At 44.2% G+C, this 13,586-nt stretch overlaps 1 protein-coding gene across 2 annotated transcripts in view; it reads left to right on the top strand.

The window, feature by feature from the left end:
* Positions 1 to 13,586, top strand: part of LOC124292050 — a 40,086-nt gene extending 26,500 nt beyond the window's left edge. Inside the window, exons 1-2 of one of the 2 annotated variants that reach the window (XM_046729123.1) lie at positions 939 to 1,029; positions 10,063 to 13,586. In XM_046729123.1, the coding sequence (XP_046585079.1) occupies positions 10,074 to 11,789 (1,716 nt within the window). In that variant the 5' untranslated portion in view covers positions 939 to 1,029; positions 10,063 to 10,073 and the 3' untranslated portion in view covers positions 11,790 to 13,586. Of the gene's footprint in view, positions 1 to 938; positions 1,030 to 10,062 lie in introns of those variants that run through there. The other variant, XM_046729122.1, reaches the window with a different exon arrangement.

Genomic DNA, 13,586 nt, shown 5'->3' with positions numbered 1-13,586 from the left:
CATCACTCTGACTTTATGTAGCCCCCCACTGGGTGCATCACTCTGACTTTATGTAGCCACCACTGTGCATCACACTCTGACTTTATCACACACTCTGACTTTATGTAGCCCCACTGTGCATCACTCTGACTTAGCCCCACTGGGTGCATACTCTGACCCCCACTGGGTGCATCACTCTGACTTTATGTAGCCCCCACTGGGTGCATCACTCTGACTTTATGTAGACTTTATGTAGCCCCCACTGGGTGCATCACTCACTTTATGTATGCCCCACTGACTTTATGTAGCCCCCACTGGGTGCATCACTCTGACTTTATGTAGCCCCACTGGGTGCATCACTCTGACTTTATGTAGCCCCACTGGGTGCATCACTCTGACTTTATGTAGCCCCACTGGGTGCATCACTCTGACTTTATGTAGCCCCCACTGGGTGCATCACTCTGACTTTATGTAGCCCCCACTGGGTGCATCACTCTGACTTTATGTAGCCCCCACTGGGTGCATCACTCTGACTTTATGTAGCCCCCACTGGGTGCATCACTCTGATTGCCATTCATTCACCGCCTGTTGCACTCTTATTATTACCCTGTTGTTAGGCTTGTTTCCTCTGAATGCCATGACAAGTACACTCATTAAATAGTGTGGAACGAGCATGCGGACGGGCATCAGTAAGACAGGGTGCACGTTTGTGCGTGCGCGTCATGACGTTTGGTTCCGTCACTTCTGTATTGACATCCTTGTACATATAAGGGGTCATTTGGATTAATGTCAGTGGTTTTACGGATGATAATTTATGTCATTATGCCATGGTTGTCAATCGCAGCTCCAGCCATACAACAACCTTCAGCAAGGTAACACACGTTTGTGAGTGAACAAAAGGGAGGGGCACGGCGGCTCGATCGGTATGATGTCTGTGTCGAGCTTAACAATCACAGCGGTTGTCGTTGGTAGGCAGGATTGTAGGTGGCTCCAAGGAGATGTATTATCTCCTATATTGTTAGTTGTGACCGCGGCCAGATATCGAAGCCGGTGAGTACTTCGCGTGACTCTTCTCAGTTTATGAAATGTCATTCAGGCCTTTGAAATGTCTGCATAATATCATGCTACTGTACAAAACAATAGGTTCCACACAAGAAGTAACTGTAATAGGCATTGATAACCAACAATCTGGTGTCGACCCTATACGAGTGTGGAAATATTTCCGCTTGCTTGTGAGTGAGCATTTAGTGTAGATATCCAGACAATGGACAAAGCTGCGTAAATATTCTTACCTTATCATCTAGCAAATTAGTTTCGGGTATTTAGATATCTACTAGACTTAAGAAAGGTGTATAATATTCCCATAAATGTTGAAAGCCAGCGATTTAATGTGTTCACACATTAGAGATATGGTGTCGTTGTGGTGTACGCCACAATGAGTCCCTTATTCCATCTCCATGTTATGAACAACTATTGTTGTTAACTCACGGGCAAACAACGGAGATCTACCGACAACACTGTATCTTTCTTCCAGAATATGGACAATAATTTCGGTTCGATTACGATACTGAAAACCGTTTGAATTTTATAATATACAGCGGAATCTGTCTATTACGGACTGGAATGGGACCGACTCATTTGTCCGGATTGTAAAGCAGTCCGGATTTGACAACTTGTACGTTACCGTAGACACTGCGACAATGACATATTTAATTGATATCAGTGATGTGTTAACGTTGTTCTTATACGGCTTCCTTATAATTGCTCTGGCGTTGCTTATCTAAAATTTCGTCTCCGAGATCTTTAAGGCAACATGGATCAACCGTTAATGTCTATTGGTAGATGATACCATTAGACAGGGGGTATCATCTACCGTTAGACAGGCGGTAGTCTCATCTACCATTAAGACAGGCGGTAGTCTCATCTACCGTTAGACAGGCGGTAGTCTCATCTACCATTAGACAGGCGGTAGTCTCATCTACCGTTAGACAGGCGGTAGTCTCATCTACCATTAGACAGGCGGTAGTCTCATCTACCGTTAGACAGGCAGTCTCATGTACCGTAAGACAGGCGGTAGTCTCATCTACCGTTAGACAGGCGGTAGTCTCATCTACCATTAGACAGGCAGTCTCATGTACCGTAAGACAGGCGGTAGTCTCATCTACCGTTAGACAGACGGTAGTCTCACCGATTATGTAGGTGTGTCCCAGAGTTGCAAATGGCTAGTTGGTCGGTTGAACATCAATAAAGGCCATTACCAGTCATGTTAAATTGGTTGTGACGGACTATCGACTAGATAGAAAGCAGTAAAGGTACTCTTTACAATAGTCTGATATATTTCACTCTTTCATGGTCTTGTCTGATCTCCGTCCGTCCGTCCGTCCGTCCATCAGTTTACAGCATGTGAAGACACCTGTGACCTTGTACGTGTTAGGCTTACACATCCGTAAGACATGTTTGCGGGTACATACTGGAAATGAGGTGTGGTGGTCTTAAGTAGTTTTAGACATACTTCCCAATCTAACTCAGTTAGGACACATTCTTCCAAAGTGTAAATGAGTTAGTTAGTGAGGTAGAATTTATAGTCACATCGGCAATATTTCAGCCATATCGTGACTATATTAAGTTATAGATCAGATGCATTGAGTAAATAATAATAATACTGGGCCCCCTTCTTAACAGACAACAATTTCTGCTTATGAATCGCAATAGAATTCGTTTCATAAATTATGGTCTGAGTTCATTCGTACATATATTTCTCTGACTATATGGCCATTCTCTGCCCGGGTTGCCTGGTCAGTTTCCCTATCAGCGACTCAGAAATATAACATAAAAATAAAAAAAGAAGGAAAATGAAGTGAGGTGAGGTGTATCCAATATCAGTGCTACACTGCCGTTATCCACCCTGGGGCAATTTCCTTTTCCCGCAGTGGAGTGTGCAATGGACCAGCTATGTGGGTTAACTACTCTAAGCGACCTGAACACAAGCGGAGAGACATCCATTGTACCCGCCCAGCCCGCCGTTAGATCAACTGACATTTGTTGTAGAGGCTGTGAAGCATTACAAACAAACAGCATCGTCGTCGGGCCGTCTTGGGGAGGAATTACAGATTGTCTCCTTTTTCAAAATAATTAGTTTTCAGGGGAAACATTTATGCGACTGGTAAGTCTTGCACTCATGGCGGTGCTGGAATTTCGTGTATATGACTCTATACCTCATTAGTACAGTGTCAGCCTTAACCCCTTGGTTTAAGGCATGGATTGGTGTCACAACTCATACAATTGTTGCATGAGTGGTATTTTGCATTTCACGTCGTTTGAGATTGTTAAGAAAGCTATGGCGCAAGGTCGACAGTGACTATACAACACAGAACTATATGTATTAGATTTGTATATCTGCTGAGATATTATTGTATGTAACGTCATTTTGACAGGTATAGTAACACAGTAGACACACGGGACATCGTTTAGCATTCTGTATTTACATTATTTCCTCGATGGCATAATTACATTAGATCTCGTAGATCAGTGCTTTATAAACATACAATGAATCGTCAATGAATTCATAATTGTATGGTGTTGACTAAAAGATTGAAGTAGTTCATGCTTCTGTCTACACGTGTGAGGTACATTCTACTGTTTTTACATGTACTTGAGTGTTGATTATTCGGTACTCTTGAAAAGGAAAGACCCCAGACACCTCGTGATGATCTATACCCAGACACCTCGTGATGCTATATACCCAGACACCTCGTGATGTTATATACCCAGACACCTCGTGATGCTATATACCCAGACACCTCGTGATGCTATATACCCAGACACCCTGTGATGCTATATACCCAGACACCTCGTGATGCTATATACCCAGACACCTGATGCGTATGTTATACCCAGACACCTCGTGATGCTATATACCCAGACACCTCGTGATGCTATATACCCAGACACCTCGTGATGTGCTTTATATACCCAGACACCTCGTGATGCTATATACCCAGACACCTCGTGATGCTATATACCCAGACACCTCGTGATGCTATATATACCCAGACACCTCGTGATGCTATATACCCAGACACCTCGTGATGCTATATACCCAGACACCTCGTGATGCTATATACCCAGACACCTCGTGATGCTATATACCCAGACACCTCGTGATGACTACTCAGCTGTGATCTCCATGCTATATACCCAGACACCTCGTGATGCTATATACCCAGACACCTCGTGATGCTATATACCCAGACACCTCGTGATGCTATATACCCAGACACCTCGTGATGCTATATACCCAGACACCTCGTGATGCTATATACCCAGACACCTCGTGATGCTATATACCCAGACACCTCGTGATGCTATTTACCCAGACACCTCGTGATGCTAAATACCCAGACACCCTGTGATGCTATATACCCAGACACCTCGTGATGCTATATACCCAGACACCTCGTGATGCTATATACCCATACACCTCGTGATGCTATATACCCATCCTGTTGATTGTAAATAAAACTTGTCTGAATCAAAATATGAACACTACTCAGTCTTCAGAACCATACAGTTCAAACCAATCAACTTAACAGTTTCAATAATATGGCGAGGGCGGGGTTAAAGAATGTTCGTTGTTCGTGTGTTGACATCTGTATCTCTAGGTGGTGTATAGAGGGAGGTAGTGTATTGTTTAAATATTCCCACGACTGTATGCGGCGTCACACACACCACACTGGACGCGCCCGGTGGTCAGAGGCGTGTGGGTATACAAGGGGGATTTGTGTTTCTTGAAAATAACTTTGATGGCAATCTCACGATATGAGAGGTTTTTCAAGATCAACTATTTTGTGTTACTGATCTTCACAATGATGCAGCGTGAGCTGTGATTTAACTGGAGATTGTGACACGCCTGTAGCCTGACCCCCGCGTCATACCCCGTTGTCTTCCTGACATCCTCGGTGTCCAGGCCCGGGTAGGATTGGCCGGCGTGGGATATCACTCTCATCGTAGAAGGAGATAATGAAGGCAATGATTCTAGTTATATCACTTTGAATAGATTTGTCATTTAACACTACACAGTAATGAGATAGGGGCTTGTCAGCCAAGCAGTTTGTCACTCGTCTTTACAAAGTCAGGCTTCTTGAGTGATGCATTGTGTGGATCAGTGACATTGACGGACGTAGCTTTGTTATTGGGAATGCTGAAGACAGCTGGGGTAGACTCGGGTAGGGTCAAACCGACACTTGGGTCCGAGGCACAACGCAGGAGGGAGAAACTATTTGTAAGTACTGACACTGGCCTAGGTCATGTTACTACGATCGCGCACATGTAACATTATTTATATAATCGCAAACACGGTGCATTGTTTATATGATCGCATTCCAGATACATTCTTATTCCTATCACATACAAGTAACTTGTTTGCTACGAGTGGTCACTATCTGAAGTAGATTGCTTTCACGACATTAGCGTGTCGAGGCTACAGGCGTTTCCATGGTGATTGCAGTTGGTCCTCTGTGTGTTACACGGATTTCACTTCTTGATATATGCTTCGGTCTATATAAGATAGACATGTAACGCCCTCTGGCCATATGAATTGTTCATCACAGAACTACAGACAAGGAACTTAGTTACACCTGTATCTCTAGGTTGTGTATACAGGGAGGTAGTTACACCTATATCTCTAGGTGGTGTATACAGGGAGGTAGTTAGACCTATATCTCTAGGTGGTGTATACAGGGAGGTAGTTACACCTATATCTCTAGGTGGTGTATACAGGGAGGTAGTTACACCTGTTTCTCTAGGTGGTGTATACAGGGAGGTAGTACACCTGTATCTCTAGGTGGTGTATACAGGGAGGTAGTTACATCTGTTTCTCTAGGTGGTGTATACAGGGAAGCAGTTGCACCTGTATCTCTAGGTGGTGTATACAGGGAGGTAGTTACACCTGTATCTCTAGGTGGTGCATACAGGGAGGTAGTTGCACCTGTATCTCTAGGTGGTGTATACAGGGAGGTAGTTACACCTGTATCTCTAGGTGGTGTATACAGGGAAGTAGTTATACCTGTATCTCTAGGTGGTGTATACAGGGAGGTAGTTACACCTATATCTCTAGGTGGTGTATACAGGGAAGTAGTTGCACCTGTATCTCTAGGTGGTTTATACACGGAAGTAGTTACACCTGTATCTCTAGGTGGTTTATACAGGGAGGTAGTTACACCTGTATCTCTAGGTGGTGTATACAGGGAGGTAGTTACACCTGTATCTCTAGGTGGTGTATACAGGGAGATAGTTACACCTGTATCTCTAGGTGGTGTATACAGGGAGGTAGTTACACCTGTATCTCTAGGTGGTGTATACAGGGAGGTAGTTACACCTGTATCTCTAGGTGGTTTATACAGGGAGATAGTTACACCTGTATCTCTAGGTGGTGCATACAGGGAGGTAGTTGCACCTGTATCTCTAGGTGGTGTATACAGGGAGGTAGTTACACCTTTATCTCTAGGTGGTGTATACAGGGAAGTAGTTATACCTGTATCTCTAGGTGGTGTATACAGGGAGGTAGTTACACCTGTATCTCTAGGTGGTTTATAAGTAGTTACAAGTGCATACAGGGAGATAGTTACACCTGTATCTCTAGGTGGTGTATACAGGGAGGTAGTTACACCTGTATCTCTTGGTGGTGTATACAGGGAGGTAGTTACACCTGTTTCTCTAGGTGGTGTATACAGGGATGTAGTTACACCTGTATCTCTAGGTGGTGTATACAGGGAGATAGTTACACCTGTTTCTCTTGGTGGTGTATACCTGCTCTCTACAGGAGGTGTATACACACCTGTATCTCTCTAGGTTGTGTATACAGGGAGGTAGTTACACCTGTATCTCTAGGTGGTGTATACAGGGAGGTAGTTACACCTTTATCTCTAGGTGGTGTATACAGGGAGGTAGTTACATCTGTATGTCTAGGTGGTGTATACAGGGAGGTTGTTGCACCTGTTTCTCTAGGTGGTGTATACAGGGGGAGGCAGTTATACCTGTTTCTCTAGGGTGTGGTACACAGGAGGTAGTTACACCTGTGTCTCTAGGTGGTGTGAACAGGGAGGTAGTTACAACGGTATCTCTAGGTGGTGTATTCAGGGAGGTAGTTACACCTGTTTCTCTAGGTGGTGTATACAGGGAGATAGTATACACCTGTATCTCTAGGTGGTGTATACAGGGAGGTAGTTACACCTGTATCTCTAGGTGGTGTATACAGGGAGGTAGTTACACCTGTATCTCTAGGTGGTTTATACAGGGAGATAGTTACACCTGTATCTCTAGGTGGTGCATACAGGGAGGTAGTTGCACCTGTATCTCTAGGTGGTGTATACAGGGAGGTAGTTACACCTGTATCTCTAGGTGGTGTTTACCAGGGAGGTAGTTACACCTTTATCTCTAGGTTGTGTAAACAGGGAGGTAGTTACATCTGTATGTCTAGGTGGTGTATACAGGGAGGTTGTTGCACCTGTTTCTCTAGGTGGTGTATACAGGGAGGCAGTTACACCTGTTTCTCTAGGTGGTGTATACAGGGAGGTAGTTACACCTGTGTCTCTAGGTGGTGTAAACAGGGAGGTAGTTACAACTGTATCTCTAGGTGGTGTATACAGGGAGGTAGTTACACCTGTTTCTCTAGGTGGTGTATACAGGGAGGCAGTTATACCTGTTTCTCTAGGTTGTGTATACAGGGAGGTAGTTACACCTGTGTCTCTAGGTGGTGTGAACAGGGAGGTAGTTACAACGGTATCTCTAGGTGGTGTATACAGGGAGGTAGTTACACCTGTTTCTCTAGGTGGTGTATACACGGAAGTAGTTACACCTGTATCTCTAGGTGGTGTATACAGGGAGGTAGTTACACCTGTGTCTCTAGGTGGTGTGAACAGGGAGGTAGTTACACCTGTATCTCTAGGTGGTGTATACAGGGAGGTAGTTACACCTGTTTCTCTAGGTGGTGTATACACGGAAGTAGTTACACCTGTATCTCTAGGTGGTGTATACAGGGAGATAGTTACACCTGTATCTCTAGGTGGTGTATACAGGGAGGTAGTTACACCTGTTTCTCTAGGTGGTGTATACAGGGAGGTAGTTACACCTGTTTCTCTAGGTGGTGTATACAGGGAGGTAGTTACACCTGTATCTCTAGGTGGTGTATACAGGGAGATAGTTACACCTGTATCTCTAGGTGGTGTATACAGGGAGGTAGTTACACCTGTTTCTCTAGGTGGTGTATACAGGGAGGTAGTTACACCTGTATCTCTAGGTGGTGTATACAGGGAGGTAGTTACACCTGTTTCTCTAGGTGGTGTATACAGGGAGGTAGTTACACCTGTATCTCTAGGTGGTGTATACAGGGAGGTAGTTACACCTGTATCTCTAGGTGGTGTACACAGGGAGGTAGTTACACCTGTATATCTAGGTGGTGTATACAGGGAGGTACTTACACCTGTATCTCTAGGTGGTGTATACAGGAGGTAGTTACACCTGTAGGTCTAGGTGGTATACAGGGAGATAGTTACACCTGTACATCTAGGTGGTGTATGTAGTTACACCTGTTTCTCTAGGTGGTGTATACAGGGAGGTAGTTACACCTGTTTCTCTAGGTGGTGTATACAGGGAAGTAGTTACACCTGTATCTCTAGGTGGTGTATACAGGGAGATAGTATACACCTGTATCTCTAGGTGGTGTATACAGGGAGGTAGTTACACCTGTATGTCTAGGTTGTGTATACAGGGAGGTAGTTACACCTGTATTTCTAGGTGGTGTATACAGGGAGGTAGTTACACCTGTTTCTCTATGTGGTGTATACAGGCAGGTAGTTACACCTGTTTCTCCAGGTGGTGTATACAGGGAGGTAGTTACACCTGTATCTCTAGGTGGTGTATACAGGAGGTAGTTACACCTGTATCTCTAGGTGGTGTATACAGGGAGGTAGTTACATCTGTATGTCTAGGTGGTGTATACAGGGAGGTAGTTACATCTGTATGTCTAGGTGGTGTATACAGGTAGGTAGTTATATTGGTGATCTCTTCTGGCTTGACCATTTTGATGTTTGTTTCATATCCCGAGCTGGACGTCTCTCAGCTCGTGGTCATACTGTCCTCGCTACTCCGTATACATTGTGCAGGTAAATGGCAATATGTCGGTGAAAACAATCACCTCTATCGTGAATAGCCAGTGCCATTGCACACTCGAGCCCGACCAGTCACCAATGGAAGACGCGGTTTGAGAAGACATAATCTGCCTATAATATGCCATCTATTTCTGTAGAATAGAAAGTACTTTCTACTTACGGCTCCTATCAAATCATCAAAAGGTTCTTACACAAAGTGTTCACCATACTGGAAGAATCTGACCGGGCCTCCAGTAAACCGATAGTTGCTTCAACCGTTGATTGCTCACAGACACACCTGGACAGACTGTATTGTGTTACCTATGAATACATGTGAGTCAACGAGTTCAATGTTAACGTGTTTATCCCAGGGGCTATACTGCTCCAGGTATGTGTATAGGTATATGTACGAGGGCACCTTGCTGTTTCCGGGAAATGGACATTTTCCCATTACGTACCCAAACCTCAAGGTAGAGCCATTAACTCTACCCATAGTCATCATCTGTATATGCCCTCATTTTAACAGCTATAATATTTCTGGTTGCAGCGTAGAAAATATAACCACTCATTAACTGGCACATCTATACATCATCATCATCAAGCATTTCTTGGAGCAAGTTGATAAATTTACTATCATTTAACATTTAACTGAATACACCTACCTCTGCCTCCAGATATCTTTTTATACATTTATCCATGCCTCTACATTTTATGTGAAAACATGTGCCTCTGTCTCCCTAGGGAGATACCTATATACGTATGTTGTTACACGTACCTCCAGATAGATGTGTGCCAATGTCTCCACTAATCTTCTATGCCTTTGCCCCTACAACTTGTCTGTATACATAGATGTCTCCCTGCAACTTGAGTTGTCTACACAGGTACATGTCACTGATATGTTACACAAGAGTTAATATATCTCTTTAATATTTTGCAGCAACAGCGAAGATGCGTCTGTGTCGAGTGTTCTACAGAGCCAGGTCACGCAGTAAGAGACGGCGATGTGCATTATGGGTAGGGTCACTGCTTGGTGCATTTTGTCTCATCTATTTCAACGTTATGGGTATGAACACACTCAATCAAGATCAGCCATTGTTTCTGGCCAAAGATGTCCATCCACGAAAGCCCATGGCCTTCAAACCCCCCGAACCACCCAAGAAGGATGACGAGCTAGACTTTGACCACGACCTTATGCCCGACTTGGTACCCGCCATCTTGCATTATGTTTGGTGTGGCAGACGCCATTTCGAGTACCGTCACTACCTGGCGATCAGGAGCGCCGATCGCGCAGTGAGACCGGACAAAGTGTTTTTCCATTATGAAGAGCTTCCCGTGGTGGATCAAGAAGGGTACTATCAGTGGTTTAATGACACCTTACAGGAGATAGATCACCTACTTCCACGGCCCCTCAACTACTCAGTGTGTCCCAGAAGTGGAACTGCAGAGAGATACATCCTGGTGCTGGATATACTAGACAAGTTTGGGGGCATCTATATACCAGAAGATTCCATTTGGATTGACTTTCCTGTACACCTCCGGACGAGTCCACTTGTTGCCGGGGTAGTAGCTACAAGTCCAACTGAATATGCTGATGGAATTATCATAGGCAAGAAAGGTGGCTTCGTTCCGCCGACCACCCCCGAGGAACTTCTGGTGGTGCTGAGTCTCGGCGTACACGAACATGGCGGAATCAAACCTTGTGTTTCAGAAGAAGGATATGTCAAAGATGTTGTCGGGGATAAGATATGTGTTCGGGTAGAAAGGAATATATTTCCTAAAGACATATGGGAAGAAAAATCAAAATTCGCCATGTTGTCAAGGGTTGTGTCATACGGTGTAGTTAACATCAAACACTTGTACAGTATGAAAAACCCAGTACCTAAAATCGGCCATTACGTCTGTGTTGATTGCAACATCAGGTTCACTGGTTATCTGAGCATGCTGAGTGCAATCTACGTGGCTGGACTGAGCAAAGTGTACATTCATGGTGTGGAGAAGCCGACGGGCAAGTGGTGGGTCAAGCTCCAGGAGGACCCTCGCTTCATATACGTGTATAGGGAATACCCAGAATCAGTATACGACAAGGCTGTCATGACACCAAGACTAGCTGTAGGGATCATGAAAGTGGCCATTCTTCTCAAATATGGAGGTATATATCTAGATTTTTCTGCTCTCTGGACACAGAAGATTCCAGATACGTATTTTGGTTACGATGCAATTGCATCCCCTGACTGGCATCTTTACGGCCACTGGCCAGACTCCATTAACCATGGGGTTCTCATTGCCAAAAGAAATTCCAAATATTTACAAAAACTGAGAACAATTTTACAAAAGTACAAGAGTAATAATTATTGGTATAACGATCATTACTTGGCATATAAGGTTGTGGAAAAAGACCCTACTCTGGTTTGGTTAAATAGACGTTTGCAAGTGAAGTGTTTGAACCATAACTGTCATCCGACGTGGCAGGCAGACTACAAGTCGGGGTTGATGCAGAATAAGCCGGGCGCCCCGTTCAGTTGGGAAAATGACACTCTCACTGTCCACTGGACTGACACATTCCCGGAACTCGACCTAGACATGGTCAAATACACGAGTGGGATCATCATTGACGTGAGTCGATATATATTCCAGTCAGCGGGAATAGCGCTCTCCCAGGCTTGACCTTTAAATGCACAGATCTTGCAGAGACGAACTCAACGTGTGGATGCTTGTGAAACTGGTCGGAAATATGTCCCATCTCATGCAGTTCAATAAGGACACCATTCATATTTATGTGATATTTACACCACCAACGAAATCCTCTGGCTCATAAACTAATGACGTGCTACTATGAGAGTCATAGGTTGTACACGTGATTGCATAAACTAGCTGTGTTCCCTCATGGAGCCATCCCTGGACAATGTCTGGGAGTGCTGAAGACCGCACGTGAGACTCGACAATACCATGATGAGTATTGTGATGGTGAGACTAGCAAGTGATTTGTAAATGAAGACTGATTTCAGTATGAACTTAATGTGTATCTGCATTTTAAACGAATGGCAGGCGATGTATACTTGATGCTATATTTCATGTTGGGTGTCCATGTAAGCGGGTGCGGTGTCTACACTAGGTGACCAATATAGTAGTGCATGTGTATTTAAAACGGGCTAGTACTTATCATACTTTCATCTCTCTGGCCTCCTGTTCACGCCTTAACGCTACACAAATCGAGGGCTATTATTATATCACGTGCAGACTGCTCTATAGGCGCTTCTTGCGCAATAGCTTCACCTTTTTAAGTAGCTGTAGATTATGGGGTTCGCTTTGCTTCGTGTACTGGAAACATATAGTAGCACATTCGTGACCACTGACTCGAGTTGGGACATTCTATGACCTGTCTTATACAGCGAAATGCTCGCAGACGGTTGCGTTGATTATGCACAAGCGACCTTTTTATGTTTGAGGAAGGATTCTCAAGTATAAAATAATTGACTAAAAAAACATTGATTTCCTCAAAAATGCACTGTTCTACATGTTTTATGTTTATTTTGTTTTCATTTCGGTTCGACTGACTAGTTGAACCATGAATCTCTTACCGCAGGATAAAAACATTCCCCTTGTCACGTCCTGACTCTACTGACAGGGGTCCGCCATATTCCCCTAAGGGAATTTCGTTGCAGATTGTATTGTATGTTGTGGAAATCCGGTTTAGTGCAGGTCGTCACATAACCCAAGACTTGTCTCAATGCGTGTCATCGTGGTTGGCCCCACTGATTATGTCAGGGATTTGTCTGGATCAGACTCGAGTATTTACTGGCCGCTTCTTATACAGTGGACTCCCGCTAAACCGACATCGCTCGGCACCGATGAAAAATGTCGACTTAGAGGGATGTCTTTAGAAACTCAATCCAAAATTAAACGACACACACTAAACACACGTTTTGGAACCGGATTTGAGCGTCGTAATTCGGAGTTTCTTATATGATGTAATATAGGGACAAATTCGGGACCAAATATGTCGGTTTGCAGGGATTGTCAGATTAGAGGGATGTCGGTTTAGAGGGAGTCCACTGTATAGCTGGGATACTGCTGTTCGCGGCAATAACCAACATTCACTCACCACTCACTAGCTAGTATGAAGTCAGCGCCCTCTGGTGTTATCAGTCGTTCCTGCTGGCTGAAGTCGTTTTGCTGTCACAATCATTCCATCCAAACAAATTAGTCAATGTCCGTTTGTCCTGACCCCTACAAGTCATACAATACAGACACGCCGAACTGGGGTCATTGTGTCGACAATGCATTACCACGCATGCCCTGCTCCCACGTCGGTGTTGCTGTATTGTCCTTCATTCCGTATCTCTCGGGGAAAGCCATACATGTGGTGCAAGCTTCTATTTCCTGGTTGTGAAATGTATGATCATATGTGTAACTGTAAAATATGTGATTATGTCAATCTGAATAAAACAAATATCTTTTAAA

The sequence above is a fragment of the Haliotis rubra genome, unplaced genomic scaffold (genome assembly GCF_003918875.1).
Source record: "Haliotis rubra isolate DU_JTF1 unplaced genomic scaffold, ASM391887v1 Scf506, whole genome shotgun sequence".
Classification (NCBI taxonomy): Eukaryota; Metazoa; Mollusca; class Gastropoda; order Lepetellida; family Haliotidae; genus Haliotis; species Haliotis rubra.
Note: the sequence above shows the minus strand (reverse complement) of the source record. Positions and strands in the feature narration are given on the sequence as shown.